Source organism: Musa acuminata, chromosome BXJ2-10 (assembly GCF_036884655.1).
Source record: "Musa acuminata AAA Group cultivar baxijiao chromosome BXJ2-10, Cavendish_Baxijiao_AAA, whole genome shotgun sequence".
NCBI lineage: Eukaryota > Viridiplantae > Streptophyta > Magnoliopsida > Zingiberales > Musaceae > Musa > Musa acuminata.
Window position 1 is genome coordinate 914,927 of NC_088347.1, and position 18,492 is coordinate 933,418.

At 47.4% G+C, this 18,492-nt stretch overlaps 1 protein-coding gene across 2 annotated transcripts in view; it reads right to left on the reverse strand.

The window, feature by feature from the left end:
- Positions 1 to 734: 734 nt before the first annotated feature.
- LOC103999712 (chromatin remodeling protein EBS) overlaps positions 735 to 18,492 on the reverse strand; it is a 52,047-nt gene continuing 34,289 nt past the window's right edge. For both annotated transcript variants that reach the window (XM_009421538.3, XM_009421537.3), the window contains one exon: positions 735 to 1,090. In XM_009421538.3, the coding sequence (XP_009419813.1) occupies positions 1,064 to 1,090 (27 nt within the window). In that variant the 3' untranslated portion in view covers positions 735 to 1,063. The remainder of the gene's footprint in view (positions 1,091 to 18,492) is intronic.

Consider the following 18,492-nt stretch of genomic DNA (forward strand, 5'->3'; position numbering starts at 1 on the left):
TTAAAATTACCTACTTTCCATTATAATTTTATCAATAATAGAAATAAAAATTAAATTATGATATCCTTCTTTAATTATACATAGAGCAAAGGCGACAATAAGAATAAGATGTTATAATAAAAATATATTTTTTAATTTTACAAGAAAAAGGAGAAGAAAAGGGTTAGGAGACAGAACAGGGGAGACAACTTTTTAATTTTACAAGAAAAAGGAGAAGAAAAGGGTTAGGAGACAGAACAGGGGAGACAACGAAGAAAGGGAAGAGGAATGCAAACTAATGAGTGCTTTCGATTAAAAACTGGTTGAAGGGCTTTATCGTAAAGTACCTTTATTTTATTTATATTTTATAATATTTTATTTATAATTTTATGAATAATTTTATATTTTTTATTATAAATAAATATATTATTTAATTTAAAAAAATTCTTAATTTAGATCGGTTCAATTGAATGGGTTAATTTGATTAAACAAGTTTAAAAATGGAGAGAAATAAAAAAACAAAAAATTCATTTTCAAATATAAGAACTTCCGAAAAAATAAATCAGCTTCCCGCACGGTAAAAAGGGACTAATCGCCCACCCTATAATGTAGCCTTCTTTTACTGCTAGAAAATCATAATGGTGCATTTGTTTAAGTAACAACTTTTTCTAGAAAAAATTTCAGGCTAGTGCTGAAGATTCGAGAAATCAAGAGACATTTTTCATTATTCACTTATCAGCATCAACATCATTGGATGCAAGTGGAAGTACTGTAACTTTCATAGTCATGGTAAATGATTTATGATCAGCTATTGGTGGCACTCACTTTGTCATTTGTTGTTTCTTAGTATGGTGGATAGAACAGAGTCGAAGACAATAAAAACGGTGAGAACACCCTTGTTCACTTCTAAGTACAAATATTACCAACTTAAACATCACTAGTTCATAAACATGGGCATGTTTTTTTCTTTTTTTTCCCAAGCAGTCTGTTTTCTGCACTGTACAATTTCACGTTACCATCGAGACAAGCAATCTTCTCAGGAAATGCATACATCCTCGTAAGCCAAATCTACAGCATTAACAGTTTATCTCTTCCGTCGCTTGGGTTCAGCCTGCAATAGCAAACAAAGAATCCGACCAATAAAAGACCACTAGAGAGATGGATATCTAATTATGAACAGTGACCTCTTTTAGAAGCAATGTTCCCCGAGACATCTAGAAATTTAACACCTAAAAAATGTAATTCTAAAGTGCTTTACATCAAGCAGCTTGATACATATTTTTCCAGTGTCCTACTGTGTAAAAAAGAAAAAGTATTCTACCATTGCACTGAGTTTTTATAGCAATTGTTGATAAAAAAGGCTCCTCTTTCACATGAATTCAGGCATGCTACAATGTATGAATGGACAAAATACAAGGAATACTAGGAACCAAAACTAAAATCGAGAATGATTATTAAATATGTTGAAAAGAAGCTTCTGACATTATTGCATAATACCATTATGTTACAGCCTGCTCATGCAAGCCTGCAACATGCAGATACTTAGTCATGCGTCATTTCAGGCCATTCCTGCCTTACGTAGTCATCACACAGAGGCAAGATTGCTAAAGAACATAGCCTCCATCCCACATTGTGCATGGAATTTCCTGTGCAAAAATGACATCAGAAACATCAGCCATCTAATCACCTTGAAACCTCTTTAGGTGGCACAAGCCTGGATGAGGCTCCAGGGTAGTGTCCAGGATTATGTAGTCACATGCCTTGCAGCTATATGGCAGACTAGCCATGGACCATTTATTGCACGAACATTCTAAGTGAGCAGCAATGTCCATTTCTTTATTGCCAATAAAGTACTTTGTTAATATATTTTTAGAGTGACCTCGAGTTGCACTTTGACTAAGCGATGATGGCTGTTTGTCCTGCATGTTCCCTTTTCACAAACATGTTTTCTTTCTGTATAGATCCTTATTGGACGTGCAAGGTTCCGAGATGATTGATCCTTTGAGAACTAGTGTGCCAAGGGTGAGGGAGTCCGCACACATGACTGTTTGGGCAAAACGAATGTAGAGACATGAGGAAGTGGATTTAGTTGCCTAGAGAAGTGGCATCCAAATTGGCATTCAAGGTCATAGCTAATCCCTCATGCGAGAAGTACCACTAGGACAAGCAACTTTAGAAGAATGTGTATGTGCAAAGGGCTGGGATGGTTGAGTTCAATCTTGACATTATCAGCCTAGCTTGACAGGGATCTATGCAAGTGGAAGTGCTTAGTAAAAATGGATGGGCGCAAGTCAAGGAGTGGCTGATTGATGATTGAAAGTGTCGTCGTCCAAGGACTAGCAAAGGCAAGGGGAATAAATATATCTTCTATTGTTTAATGGTATACATAACATCCAATAATTTGTTTAATGTCTAATTTACATGTATTGTTCATCATAACTATATCTAATGTATATTGTAACATAATCTTTTATGTTTACATATTATACATTCTATAACATATCATTAAACAACTAAACAGTAGCAAGTAAACAAAATTTACAACTATCACTAATTTGACAATGACACTAATGATGGTAGTGGTGACTGATCAGTAGCAACAACGATTGCTCCAATCATGATGGACAAAACACTCATCTTCCAATCCCAATCCAAATTGATCGATTTTAAAAATTGTGTAATGTGTTCATCTAGTGGATGCTATATAACACTTTCTTTCATCCAATATAGAAATATGAGACTCCAATTTTTATTCTATCCTAACCAACTCAAGTTTTAGGTTTTTAAAATTTTGGAGTTTTGGCCGAAATAAATTGATTGGAGTTGTAACTAAGTTATCAATCTCATCCTTCTCTTTGTATTCAGCCTCACCTGAAAGTTCAATTGGTATCTTCTTGTTTAAGTCTTCTTGGATCTTGATAATCTTGTTATACAAGTGATATGGCCATTATTTTCAGTCACTCAAGACTCGTCATGTAAAATCCAATCAGTAGCACTTATTGGGCATGCCACATCAACTACAACGTGCCACAATAACAGAGCATTTAAAGGTATCTTCTCAGGTATGTATTAATTCCGGACTTGCTAAATGAATACCTATGATCTTTTGATGCCTACCGACACATACTAACTTAACTATGGAGGAATTTTGCCGACCAAACCCCCGACATAGTCTTTTGAGATGGGTGGGATATGGAATATGGATGTTTTTCATTCACAAAAGTACCAAATACTCAAGAAACTCTACTCTTTCGAACGCCACTGTCATTGAAAAACTAGCCACATAGGATCAATTTCACCAAGCCAAATTGATATATAATACCATATTCATAAAATATTCAGCTCTTATTATTAGTCCTTTTAGGTTTGAAGGAAGAAGATGAACAGAAAAGATAGAGCAGAAAATACTCATTGAGTTGAGTGTTGGTTCAAGCTTCCTAGTAGTCTAGAGAGAAGACATGGCATGGGCTCTCTCCCTTGACCACCAAAGTGGAAGATGTATATAAGGTTGACGGTCTTCCCAATTGACAAGTTGCCGATCCACCCCATTGTCACGAACGGTCGTCGCGCACCCGCAACAACTCCGTTCAACGAACCGTTCGTCGCTCACACTTGCATGTACAGCTGCTTGACAGCATGTTTTCTCTTGGTTTTGGGTCATTTTGCTTGTAAATATGTAAGTTCGAACAAGCTGCAGCGTTACAAAGCGACCGCTCACCGAACCGAGCAAAACAGCCCCAAAACAGCCCAAAACAGCTCCGTTTTCGCGTGCCGCGGGAGGGTGGCGGAGAACTGCCTCCGCTCACCAAAACGTCAGCCATCTCAGACCCCAGGAACCACCCGGGTGGCACAGGGCTGGATGGGGCTTCGGTTATATACCGGGCGTTGAACACTCTTTCGCAAGTTCGCACGTGACCTTTACGGGAACTTGTCTTCGTGCCCGGGACCAGGTGAGCGGCTGTTTGTGGGCTTGCAACTGTTCGTTCATCCTTGAAAGCCTTGTTTCTCTCCCTCTCCCTCTTTTCTCTTGTGCACACAGGGTGTTCGTCGAATTGCTTGTAAAGCTTCCCCTTTTCGCGAGACTTCGGGACTCGTCCGTTGCTCGTTCTTTCGAACTAACCATCTTTCTCTTTTACAGGTCCTTCGGGACCTGCGAGAGGTTACAAAGTGGGCTGATCCTTGCGGAGCAATATCCCAAGGGCGACGTGCGACTTAGGCAACGCAAGCTAAGTGCGCGTCTTTGCCACAAGGGTGACTCGCGACTTAGGCAACGCAAGCTAAGTTCGCGTCTTTGGCCGGAAGGGTGCCTCACGCCTTAGGCAATTCCAGCTATGGTCGTGACATTGTGGTATCAGAGCGGGCAAGCTCTTCGATCGAACAGAGAACGAACTTCGCAACTTCGCCAAGGCAAAGCATCGTGGCGAATCAAGCAAGACGGGGCAAGCCGGACCCTTGCCCCAAGCAGCCGCAGGTGGGCTATATGTGCACACTCGCTCTCATGCTGTTGGAGCCGCTCAAGAGGAGCGCGGCAGCGAACAAGATGAGCGAGAAGTTGGCTACTCTCCGCGAGCGGAGGAAGCGCAATCTGGAGCGCTAACTGGGAAAAAGAGTCACAAGGAGAGACTCACGACGACGGAAACCCGCCTGGATGTTCTTGAAGCAAGCATGGAGGAACTCTACCATGGCCAACAAAGGCTTGTTGGGGTAGAGAGCTCGCAAGAGGAAGCGGAGTCCAGGATCGACAAGGTCGAGGCCCTAGTCGACTGACTGTCTGATGACACCAAAGACTCCGTGCAACACTTACAGGATGTTGTGGCGGAACTCACTGCAACGGTGGCTATGCTCACAAGAACACTAAATGCGGGAGGAGGCAACACCCGCGTTGCACCGCCACAAAACTTGAGGGCACCTGAGCCTCATGGATATGGAGGGGCCAGAGATGCCAAGAAGCTCGAGAACTTTCTGTTCGAAATGGAGCAATACTTCCGAGCTACGAGGCCCGATTCTGAAGATACCAAAGTTTCTATAGCAACAATGTATCTGAATGGAGATACGAAACTTTGGTGACGAACTCGTTGGGAGGAGATCCAACAGGGTCAGTGTCGAGTCGACACATGGGAGGACTTGAAGCGGGAGTTGAGAACTCAGTTCCTACCGGAGAACACAGAGTTCGTCGCAAGAAGGAAGTTGAGACAACTCTGCCAAAGTACCACCATCCGAGGCTATGTGAAATAATTTTCTGCACTAATGCTGGACATACAGGACATGTCCGAGAAGGACAAGTTGTTCAGCTTCCTCGATGGGTTGAAACCATGGGCTTAACAGGAGCTAAATCGAAGGAATGTTACCGATGTGGTCGGGGCAATTGCTGCTGCAGAAAGGCTCACCGACTTTGTTTCCTCTGAAGACCCAGCGAGAATGAAACAATCTTCAAGCAATCGCCCTCCAAAACATTCTCGAGGGAAGGAGCTCGGGGGCGAACAGAAGAAGAAGAGCTCCCACAAAGGGCCGAACCCGAAAGGCAAGGCCTCAAAACCTGGAGGATGCTTGTTGTGCGGAGGACCGCACATGGTAAGGGAGTGCCCACAAAAACAGGCACTCAACGCCGGCTTCCATCCACCCCCCCCCCCCCCCCCCCCCCCCCGATCGGACAAGGGCAAAGCTGTTGCTCTTAGTTCGAGCAGTTCCGAATCCAGCAGCGACGACGAGGAGTCGCAAGGACCCCGAATGGGAGCAATGCGTTTGTTGAACGCTATGCGGGGTCAAGTAGGCGAGAACATGAAGACAAAGGTACAAAAAGCAGGAAGTAGTGAACTGATGATTGTGGACATCAAGCTGAATGGCCAAACGACCCGTGCAATGGTGGACACGGGTGCTACCCACAACTTCATAGCCGATCGTGAAGCATAGCGACATGGGTTGACCTTGGAGAAGAGCCCAAGCCGAATGAAGGCGATGAACTCGGAGGCCAGGCGAATCTCCGAGTTGGCGAAGGGAGTTCCCATCAAAATCGGGACATGGAGCGGGAACACCAACATGATGGCCGTGCCATTGGACGACTTCCAAGTGATTCTTGGAAAGGAGTTTATGCACGCGGCGAAGTTGGTGCCAATGCCGTTCTTGAACTCCCTATGTATGATGGAAGGCGATGACCCCTGCGTGGTTCCCGTCTCTCGGAGAGGAACCAAGGAGCCCCAACACATTTCGGCATTACAATTGAAGAAAGAGGTGCGAAAAGGCGAACTGACATTCGTGGCTGCTATGAAGCTAGAGCCATTCAACGAGGAGGCCATTCAAGAACCTGCTGCGGTGGCGAACGTCCTGAAAGAGTTCAAAGACGTTATGCCACCTGAGTTGCCGAAGACTCTTCCACCACGCAGAGGCGTGGATCACAGTATCGAGTTGGAGCCAGGAGTGAAGCCTCCAGCGAGACCACCCTACCGCATGCCCCCTCCAGAGTTGGCAGAACTCAGGAAGCAGTTAGGTGAACTGCTAATCGGTGGTCTCATCCGCAGCTCTAAAGCACCTTTCGGAGCTCCAGTTCGTTTCCAGAAGAAACAAGATGGGAATCTCCGATTATGCTTCGACTACCGAGCCCTCAACAAAGTAACAGTGAAGAACAAGTATCCCATCCCGCTCATTACGGACTTGTTCGACCAATTGGGCAAAGCAAAGTATTTCTCAAAACTCGACCTTCGGTCAGGGTATTGGCAGTTGCGCATTGCTGATGGCGACGAAGGAAAGACTACCTGTGTGACCAGGTATGGAGCGTTTGAGTTCTTGGTGATGCCTTTCGGCTTAACCAACGCAACGGCCACATTCTGCACTCTCATGTACCAGCTATTCAAGGAGTATTTGGATAAGTTCGTGGTCGTCTACTTGGACGATATCGACGTCTACAATCAAACGCTCGAGGAGCACGTCAAGCACCTTCGGACGATTTTCAAGGTTCTCAGGGAGAATACTTTGTTCGTGAAAAGGGAGAAATGCTACTTTGCTCAAACTGAGATCTTATTCTTGGGGCATCGAATTGGTGATGGCTCCATTCGGATGGATAAGTCGAAGGTGCAAGCAGTTGCGGAATGGCGAACTCCAAAGAAGGTGCCAGAGTTGAGATCCTTCCTTGGTTTCGTCAATTACTATCGACGCTTCATAGCGGGATATTCGAAGCGAGCAACCCCACTGACGGAGTTGCTGAAGACGGAGCAGCCTTGGAAGTGGTCTGACAAATGTGAGATAGCATTCCAAGATCTGAAGGCTACTGTTCTGGAAAAACCGGTGCTCAAATTGCCGGACTATGGAGAGCCCTTTGAAGTCCATACAGACGCTTCGGACTTCGCTATTGGGGAGAGTACTCATGCAGGAGGGTCATCCGATGGCCTACGAGAGCCGCAAACTCAACGAGACCGAGCGACGGTACCCAGTGCATGAGAAGAAGATGACAGCAGTGATCCATTGTCTACGAGTTTGGCGACACTTCCTCCTCGGGTCGCGATTTGTGCTGAGGACAGACAACATCGCCTTGAGCTATTTCCAAACTCAGAAGAAACTCTCCCCAAAGCAGGCACGATGGCAGGACTTCCTGGCTGAATTTAATATGGCAATGGAGTACAAGCCCGGGAAGGCGAATGTCGTGGCCGATACGCTGAGTCGAAAAGTAGAACGCGTGAATGTCGTGCAACTGGAGGGCAGAGGCCAAGCAAGCCAGTTGCACTCCAACTTCCTTTCCCGAATCAGGGATGGACTGTATAGTGATCCCCAGGCAGTTACCCTGATGCAGCTCATCAAAGAAGGCAAGGCACGGCGATTTTGGATCCAAGAGGGACTTGTTTACACAAAAGGGAATAGGGTTTATGTTCCCCGAGTGGACAATTTAAAGCGTGAGCTCTTAAAAGAGTGTCACGATTCTCTTTGGGCTAGACACCTAGGCATTCACAGAACGTTGGCTCTTGTGGAGAGGGCCTTCTACTGGCCGAAGATGGGGATTGATGTGGAGGAATATGTTCGAACATGCCTAACTTGCCAACAAGACAAGGTGGAGCAGCGGAAGCCGGTGGGACTTTTGGAGCCGTTGCCCATACTAGAAAGGCCGTGGGAGAGCATTTCCTTGGACTTCATATCAAGCTTGCCACCTGTAGGGGGACTCGGATCGATACTCGTGGTGGTCGATCGATTTTCAAAGTATGCAACTTTCATCGCTGCTCCCCTACACTGTTCAGCAGAAGAGGCGGCCAGGCCGATGATGAAGGATGTAGTGAAGTATTGGGGAGTCCCGCACAATATCATTAGTGATCGAAACGCTCGATTACTGGGACGATTCTGGACCGAGCTATTCAAATTGTTGGGGTCAAAGTTATACTTCTCTACAAGCCTCGACCCCCAGACGGATAGCCAGACTGAAAGGATAAACTCGCTCTTGGAGCAATATCTCCGGCACTACGTGAGTGCCAATCAATGAGATTGGGTGAAGCTGTTGGACATTGCCCAATTCTCCTACAACTTGCAGCGTAGCTCTGCATCTAACAAGAGCCCCTTCGAGATTATCACAGGACAACAACCGTCGACTCCACACACCATGGCAATTGGGTATACTGGGAGTAGTCCATCAGCCTATCATTTCGCAAAGGAGTAGCATCGAAATGCAGATATTGCGCGGGCTTACTTGGAGAAGGCGACAAAAAGGATGAAGAAGTGGGCAGACTTGGGAAGTCGACCGCAAGAGTTCAAAGTTGGCGATTTGGTGTTGGTAAAGCTCCAACCGGCATCACTCTAATTCTTTAGGAACAGAGTCCACAAAGGATTGGTGCGCAAGTATGAAGGGCCCTTCCCAATTATCAGCAGGGTAGGCAACGTCTCTTACAAGTTGCAGCTGCCGGCCTGGTTCAAAATTCACAAAGTTCTTCACGCCAGCAACCTGAAAGCCTACCACTCAGATCCGCAAGATGCATCCCGAAGTGTTCCAACTCGGCTACCTCCCATCACAGCCTCCTACGAGAAGCGAGTGGAAACCATTTTTGGTGGACCGCAAGATAAAGCTACCCAACGGAGCTGAGCAGACATAATACTTGGTGAAGTGGCGAAAGCTTCCCCGAACTGAAGCCAGTTGGGAGCACGCCCTGCGACATGAAGAAGAAGTCATCAACAACTACCAACAAGCGTCGACGAGGGCGTCGACAGTTTAAGTGGGGGAGAATGTCACGAACGGTCGTCGCGCACCCGCAACAACTCCGTTCAACGAACCGTTCGTCGCTCACACCTACATGTACAACTGCGTGGCAGCATGTTTTCTCTTGGTTTTGGGTCATTTTGCTTGTAAAAATGAAAGTTCGAACAAGCTGCATCGTTACAAAGCGACCGCTCACCGAACCGAGCAAAACAGCCCCAAAACAACCCAAAACAGCTCCGTTTTCGCGTGCCGCGGGAGGGTTGCGGTGAACTGCCTCCGCTCACCAAAACGTCAGCCATCTCAGCCCCTTTGAACCCCGGGTGGCATAGGGCTGGATGGGGCTTCGGTTATATACCGGGCGTTGAACTCTCTTTCGCAAGTTCGCACGTGGCCTTTACTGGAACTTGTCTTCGCGCCCGGGACCAGGTGAGCGGTTGTTTGTGGGCTTGCAGCTGTTCGTTCATCCTTCTAAAGCCTTGTTTTCTCCCTCTCCCTCTTTTCTCTTATGCACACAAGGTGTTCGTCGAATTGCTTGTAAAGCTTCCCCTTTTCGCGAGACTTCGGGACTTGTCCGTTGCTCGTTTTTTCGAACTAACCAACTTTCTCTTTTACAGGTCCTTCGGGACCTGCGAGAGGTTACAAGTGGACTGATCCTTGCCGAGCAATATCGCAAGGGCGAAGCGCGACTTAGGCAACGCAAGCTAAGTTCGCATCTTTGCCACAAGGGTAACTCGCGACTTAGGCAACGCAAGCTAAGTTCGCGTCTTTGGCCGCAAGGGTGCCTCACGCCTTAGGCAATTCCAGCTAAGGTCGTGACAGAACGGTTCGTTGAACGGAGTTGTTGCGAGTGCGCGACGACCGTTCGTGACAATGTGGCGGTAGCAACCACGACATTGCAAGGCGGAGGTAGTGACATCAACATTAGGGAGGACAAAGAGGCAAAGGAAAGAGGGGAGAGGGATGCATGAAAGAGAGATCGCGTGTGGAGAGAGAAAGTAAAAAAGAAAATAAAAAAAAGAAAAGCTAGCTGTCAAGAGCTATCAAAATCAAGGTTTTTAATGTCAGGTTTCAAACCTATAACGGTCCTGGCCCGAAGTGATATTGGGTCATATTGTGTTGTCACAATGGGCATATGCCGATACATATCAAGTTTCAAAAAGAGTTTGAAAAGACTGAAAAACAAAAAGAATTACTGTCTGGTGTAGGTCCTGTGCTGGGTGGTATAGGCCCTGTACCAGGCGGAACAGGGGCTATGTTGGGTGTACCATCCAGTTTACCCTGATTCGCATAGTAGTAAGCTATTGGAAAGGTATATAGCATGTGTACTGAGTGGTATTGCAAACCTTGATTAGATAGTTGGGTGATATGTTTATTGCATGATACATCTTATTCCATCCCTAAAAATTGGATGGGACATCAGTGGGATGGTCATTCCAGTGATTAACCCTGGTATGAACCGGTGCCAGGTAAAAACCCCAAACCTCAGTACCATCAGTGGGATGGTCATTCCAGTGATTAACCCCGGTATGAACCGGTGCTAGGTAAAAACCCCAAACCTCAGTATAAAATTGGATCTATAAATGCTGATTTGTACCAACCCATATGCCCATCTATCAATACTTTCTGGCAAGGAATCTTCTAGCAAAAGGTAATTGGATATTGACACTAATTAAACAGGAGTTATTATGACAAGGTCCATTTGCATACTTTATTTTTGTTTGCTGCTGGTTTATCAAAAATATCAGAAATGTTTAATTCAGCTGCTGAACTATATCAAAAATGGTAAAATGAACCTAATAAGTTAAAACGATGATTTTTGTTTACTATAAGTGGCCACATTCATGGTTTTTCAAGATCAAAATTTCAAATTCTAGTTTGAGAACTATATGGGTCCTTTGTCAAGGTTTTTAATTTTGAATGATACCGCTCGTACCGGGCGGTATATACTAGTCCGCTAGTAGATCGGTACGTGGATTGCCTGCCACTGAGCGATACCATCGATTGGAGTTGTTTCCACCTCGTTACCACCCGAAATTGGTCGAAGGAAGAAGAGGAAGAAGAAAAAAAAGAACCTAGAGATCTGGTGCCACTCTCCCTCGACAATCCCGATCCATCATTGCCTTCCCTTGCAGGATGCCGTAGATGATATGTTGCCTCCTCGTTTGAGGCGACGATGCCTCGGCATCATCGGCGACTTCTCATCCGCGCGGGGAGAAGAAGCCTCGATGACATCGACGAGGCTTCACGGGGAGAAGAAATCGAGCAGAAGAAATCGTTTCTTCTCCCCACGTGGGCAGAAGAAATGAGGCAATGTCGTCGAGGCATCGTCGATGACTTCTCGCGAGGAGAAGAAACCGAGCAGAAGAAACCATTTTCTCCCCACGCGAGCAGAAGAAATGAGGCGACGTCGCCTCTCTTTTTATTTTTGATATATATATATATATATATATATATCGAGCGGTATGCTTGAATGTATCACTCTGTATACTCGTACCGTACCATACTAAGCTGAAGTCGTTACTTCGGTACGGTACGAAATTACGAACCTTGTCCCTTGTTAGATTGATCTGAGTCTCGGTGCACGGAGTGTTGCCGCATGCATATTGTCTGGTGCATACCAAATAGAAAGAGGGAGAGAAGAGATGAGGAGAGGAGGCTACACATCCTCGGATGAAGCAGCGATACAAGGCGTCGGCTTGGATGGGAGGTGGTTATGGTGGTGGTGAAGGCAAAGGATGTGCCTTTGCAACCAAGTAAAGGAAAGAGAGAAGAGAACCTTGCTTAAGCATTATGGGCCACATTAATCAATGTGCTTTGTACAAATTATAAGACAAGTAGGTTACCTGCTCATGATGAGTTATTAGCATGCAGTTGTCACTAATCAACTTTCAAGTAGTGGAATCAAATTACAGTGAGCAACCAATCTATCCCCTAGAGAGGGATGGACGGTAGAAATGAGGGAGAGTTTTAGACTATGTTCTTTGGAATGAAAGAATATTTGTGGCTCAGAAGTTAGGAGTTTTCAAAGTAAAATGTACGACAAGGTTGTCATTGTTATGACTTATGAGAATTACAAAATGTTTTGATGCAAAATTCTAGCAACCTGAACATCCTTCATGGGCCTTGACACCAGTTAAAAGAGAGCCAAAACATCCTGCACCAGCCCTACTAAGGTTGACCCAAGTTTTTTTTATGCTTGCCATGGTGTCACGACCTTAGCTGGAATTGCCTAAGGCGTGAGGCACCCTTGCGGCCAAAGACGCGAACTTAGCTTGCGTTGCCTAAGTCGCGAGCCACCCTTGTGGCAAAGACGCGCACTTAGCTTGCGTTGCCTAAGTCGCGCTTCGCCCATGCGATATTGCTCCGCAAGGATCAGCCCACTTTGTAACCTCTCGCAGGTCCCGAAGGACCTGTAAAAGAGAAAGATGGTTAGTTCGACAGAACGAGCAACGGACAAGTCTCGAAGTCTCGCGAAAAAGGGAAGCTTTACAAGCAATTCGACGAACACCCTGTGTGCACAAGAGAAAAGAGGGAGAGGGAGAAAAACAAGGCTTTCAAGGATGAACGAACAACTGCAAGCCCACAAACAGCCCATCACCTGGTCCCGGGCGCGAAGACAAGTTCCCGTAAAGAACGTTGTAAAGTATGAACCACGCCGGCAGCTGCAACTTGTAAGAGACGTTGCCTACCCTGCTGATAATTGGGAAGGGCCCTTCATACTTGCACACCAATCCTTTGTGGACTCTGTTCCTGAAGAATTGGAGTGATGCTGGTTGGAGCTTTACCAACACCAAATCGCCAACTTTGAACTCTTGCGGTCGCCTTCCCAAGTATGCCCACTTCTTCATCCGTTTTGCCGCCTTCTCCAAGTAAGCCCGCGCAATATCTGCATTTCGATGCCACTCCTTTGCGAAATGATAGGCTGATGGACTACTCCCAGTATACCCAATTGCCATGGTGTGCGGAGTTAACGGTTGTTGTCCTGTGATAATCTCAAAGGGGCTCTTGTTGGATGCAGAGCTCCGCTGCAAGTTGTAGGAGAATTGGGCAATGTCCAACAGCTTCACCCAATCTCGTTGATTGGCACTCACGTAGTGCCGGAGATATTGCTCCAAGAGCGAGTTTATTCTTGCAGTCTGACCATCCGTCTGGGGGTGGAGGCTTGTAGAGAAGTATAACTTTGACCCTAACAATTTGAATAGCTCGGTCCAGAATCGTCCCAGGAACTGAGCGTCTCGATCACTAATGATATTGTGCGGGACTCCCCAATACTTCACTACATCCTTCTTCATCAGTCTGGCCGCCTCTTCTGCTGAACAGTGTAGGGGAGCAGCAATGAAAGTTGCATACTTTGAAAACCGATCGACCACCACGAGTATCGATCCGAGTCCCCCTACAGGTGGCAAGCTTGATATTAAGTCTAAGGAAATACTCTCCCACGGCCTTTTTGGTACGGGCAACGGCTCCAAAAGTCCCACCGGCTTCCGCTGCTCCACCTTGTCTTGTTGGCAAGTATGGCATGTTCGAACATACTCCTCCACATCAGTCCCCATCTTCGGCCAGTAGAAGGCCCTCTCCACGAGAGCCAACGTTCTGTGAATGCTTGGGTGTCCAGCCCAAAGGGAATCGTGACACTCTTTTAAGAGTTCACGCCTTAAATTGTCCACTCGGGGAACATAAACCCTATTCCCTTTTGTGTAAACAAGTCCCTCCTGGACCCAAAATCGTCGTGCCTTGCCTTCTTTGATGAGCTGCATCAGGATAACTGCTTGGGGATCACTATACAGTCCATCCCAGATTCGGGAAAGGAAGTTGGAGTGCAACTGACTAGCTTGGCCTCTGCCCTCCAGTTGTGCAGCATTCACGCATTCCACTTTCCGACTCAGCGCATCGGCCACGACATTCGCCTTCCCGGGCTTGTACTCCATTGCCATATCAAATTCAGCCAGGAAGTCCTGCCACCGTGCCTGCTTTGGGGAGAGCTTCTTCTGAGTTTGAAAATAGCTCAGGGCAATGTTGTCTGTCCTCAGCACAAATCACGACCCGAGGAGGTAGTGTCGCCAAACTCGTAGACAGTGTATCACTGCTGTCATCTCCTTCTCATACACTGGATACCGCCACTCGGTCTCGTTGAGTTTGCGGCTCTCATAAGCCACCGGATGACCTTCCTGCATGAGTACTCCCCCAATAGCGAAGTCCGAAGCATCTGTATGGACTTCAAAGGGCTCTCCATAGTCCGGCAATTTGAGCACCGGTTTTTCCAGAACAGCAGCCTTCAGATCTTGGAATGCTATCTCACATTTGTCAGACCACTTCCAAGGCTGCTCCGTCTTTAGCAACTCCGTCAGTGGGGTTGCTCGCTTCGAATATCCCGCTATGAAGCGTCGATAGTAATTGACGAAACCAAGGAAGAATCTCAACTCTGGCACCTTCTTTGGAGTTCGCCATTCCGCAACTGCTTGCACCTTCGACGTATCCATCCGAATGGAGCCATCACCAATTCGTGCCCAGATCTCAGTTTGAGCAAAGTAGCATTTCTCCCTTTTCACGAACAACGTATTCTCCCTGAGAACCTTGAAAATCGTCTGAAGGTGCTTGACGTGCTCCTCGAGCGTTTGATTGTAGACGTCGATATCGTCCAAGTAGACGACCACGAACTTATCCAAATACTCCTTGAATAGCTGGTACATGAGAGTGCAGAATGTGGCCGTTGCGTTGGTTAAGCCGAAAGGCATCACCAAGAACTCAAACGCTCCATACCTGGTCACACAGGTAGTCTTTCCTTCGTCGCAATCAGCAATGCGCAACTGCCAATACCCTGACCGAAGGTCGAGTTTTGAGAAATACTTTGCTTTGCCCAATTGGTCGAACAAGTCCGTAATGAGCGGGATGGGATACTTGTTCTTCACTGTTACTTTGTTGAGGGCTCGGTAGTCGAAGCATAATCGGAGATTCCCATCTTGTTTCTTCTGGAAACGAACTGGAGCTCCGAAAGGTGCTTTAGAGCTGCGGATGAGACCACCGATTAGCAGTTCACCTAACTGCTTCCTGAGTTCTGCCAACTCTGGAGGGGGCATGCGGTAGGGTGGTCTCGCTGGAGGCTTCACTCCTGGCTCCAACTCGATACTGTGATCCACGCCTCTGCGTGGTGGAAGAGTCTTCGGCAACTCGGGTGGCATAACGTCTTTGAACTCTTTCAGGACGTTCGCCACCGCAGTAGGTTCTTGAATGGCCTCCTCGTTGAATGGCTCTAGCTTCATAGCAGCCACGAATGTCAGTTCGCCTTTTCGCACCTCTTTCTTCAATAGTAATGCCGAAATGTGTTGGGCTCCTTGGTTCCTCCCCGAGAGACGGGAACCACGCAGGGGTCATCGCCTCCCGTCATACATAGGGAGTTCAAGAACGGCATCGGCACCAACTTCGCCGCGTGCATAAACTCCATTCCAAGAATCACTTGGAAGTCGTCCAATGGCACGGCCATCATGTTGGTGTTCCCGCTCCATGTCCCGATTTTGATGGGAACTCCCTTCGCCAACCCGGAGATTCGCTTGGCCTCCGAGTTCACCGCCTTCATTCGCCTTGGGCTCTTCTCCAAGGTCAACCCAATTCGCTGTGCTTCACGATCGGCTATGAAGTTGTGGGTAGCACCCGTGTCCACCATTGCACGGGTCGTTTGGCCATTCAGCTTGATGTCCACATACATCAGTTCACTACTTCCTGCTTTTTGTACCTTTGTCTTCATGTTCTCCCCTACTTGACCCCGCATAGCGAACAAACGCATTGCTCCCATTCGGGGTCCTTGCGACTCCTCGTCGTCACTGCTGGATTCTGAACTGCTCGAACTAAGAGCAACAGCTTTACCCTTGTCCGATCGGGGGGGGTGGATGGAAGCCGTCAACGCGTTGAGTGCCTGTTTTTGTGGGCACTCCCTTACCATGTGCGGTCCTCCGCACAACAAGCATCCTCCAGGTTTTGAGGCCTTGCCTTTTGGGTTCGGCCCTTTGTGGGAGCTCTTCTTTTGTTCGCCCCCGAGCTCCTTCCCTCGAGAATGTTTTGGAGGGCGATTGCTTGAAGATTGTTTCCTTCTCGCTGGGTCTTCAGAGGAAACAAAGTCGGTGAGCCTTTCTGCAGCAGCAATTGCCCCGACCACATCGGTAACATTCCTTCGATTTAGCTCATGTTGAGCCCATGGTTTCAACCCATCGAGGAAGCTGAACAACTTGTCCTTCTCGGACATGTCCTGTATGTCCAGCATTAGTGCAGAAAATTATTTCACATAGCCTCGGATGGTGGTACTTTGGCGGAGTTGTCTCAACTTCCTTCTTGTGACGAACTCTGTGTTCTCCGGTAGGAACTGAGTTCTCAACTCCCGCTTCAAGTCCTCCCATGTGTCGACTCGACACTGACCCTGTTGGATCTCCTCCCAACGAGTTCGCCACCAAAGTTTCGCGTCTCCATTCAGATACATTGTTGCTATAGAAACTTTGGTATCTTCAGAATCGGGCCTCGTAGCTCGGAAGTATTGCTCCATTTCGAACAGAAAGTTCTCGAGCTCCTTGGCATCTCTGGCCCCTCCATATCAATGAGGCTCAGGTGCCCTCAAGTTTTGTGGCGGTGCAACGCGGGTGTTGCCTCCTCCCGCATTTAGTGTTCTTGTGAGCATAGCCACCTTTGCAGTGAGTTCCGCCACAACATCCTGTAAGTGTTGCACGGAGTCTTTGGTGTCATCAGACAGTCGGTCGACTAGGACCTTGACCTTGTCGATCCTGGACTCCGCTTCCTCTTGCGAGCTCTCTACCTCAACAAGCCTTTGTTGGCCATGGTAGAGTTCCTCCATGCTTGCTTCAAGAACATCCAGGCGGGTTTCCGTCGTCGTGAGTCTCTCCTTGTGACTCTTTTTCCCAGTTAACGCTCCAGATTGCGCTTCCTCCGCTCGCGGAGAGTACCCAACTTCTCGCTCATCTTGTTCGCTGCCGCGCTCCTCTTGAGCGGCTCCAACAGCATAAGAGCGAGTGTGCACATACAGCCCACCTGCGGCTGCTTGGGGCAAGAGTCCGGCTTGCCCCGTCTTGCTTGATCCGCTACGATGCTTTGCCATGGCGAAGTTGCGAAGTTCGTTCGCTGTTCGATCGAAGAGCTTGCCTGCTCTGATACCACAATGTCACGACCTTAGCTGGAATTGCCTAAGGCGTGAGGCACCCTTCCGGCCAAAGACGCGAACTTAGCTTGCGTTGCCTAAGTCGCGAGTCACCCATGTGGCAAAGACGCGCACTTAGCTTGCGTTGCCTAAGTCGCGCTTCGCCCTTGCGATATTGCTCCGCAAGGATCAGCCCACTTTGTAACCTCTCGCAGGTCCCGAAGGACCTGTAAAAGAGAAAGATGGTTAGTTCGAAAGAACGAGCAATGGACGAGTCCCGAAGTCTCGCGAAAAGGGGAAGCTTTACAAGCAATTCGACGAACACCCTGTGTGCACAAGAGAAAAGAGGGAGAAGGAGAAAAACAAGGCTTTCAAGGATGAACGAACAGCTGCAAGCCCACAAACAGCCGCTCACCTGGTCCCGGGCGCGAAGACAAGTTCCCGTAAAGGTCACGTGCGAACTTGCGAAAGAGAGTTCAACGCCCGGTATATAACCGAAGCCCCATCCAGCCCTGTGCCACCCGGGTGGTTCCTGGGGTCTGAGATGGCTGACGTTTTGGTGAGCGGAGGCAGTTCTCCGCCACCCTCCCGCGGCACGCGAAAACGGAGCTGTTTTGGGCTGTTTTGGGGCTGTTTTGCTCGGTTCGGTGAGCGGTCGCTTTGTAACGCTGCAGCTTGTTCGAACTTACATATTTACAAGCAAAATGACCCAAAACCAAGAGAAAACATGCTGTCAAGCAGCTGTACATGCAGGTGTGAGCGACGAACGGTTCGTTGAATGGAGTTGTTGCGGGTGCGCGACGACCGTTCGTGACAATGGGGTGGATCGGCAACTTGTCAATTGGGAAGACCGTCAACCTTGGATACATCTTCCACTTTGGTGGTCAAGGGAGAGAGCCCATGCCACGTCTTCTCTCTAGACTACTAGGAAGCTTGAACCAACACTCAACTCAATGAGTATTTTCTGCTCTATCTTTTCTGTTCATCTTCTTCCTTCAAAACTAAAAGGACTAATAATAAGAGCTGAATATTTTATGAATATGGTATTATATATCAATTTGGCTTGGTGAAATTGATCCTATGTGGCTAGTTTTTCAATGACAGTGGCGTTCGAAAGAGTAGAGTTTCTTGAGTATTTGGTACTTTTGTGAATAAAAAACATCCATATTCCATATCCCACCCATCTCAAAAGACTATGTCGGGGGTTTGG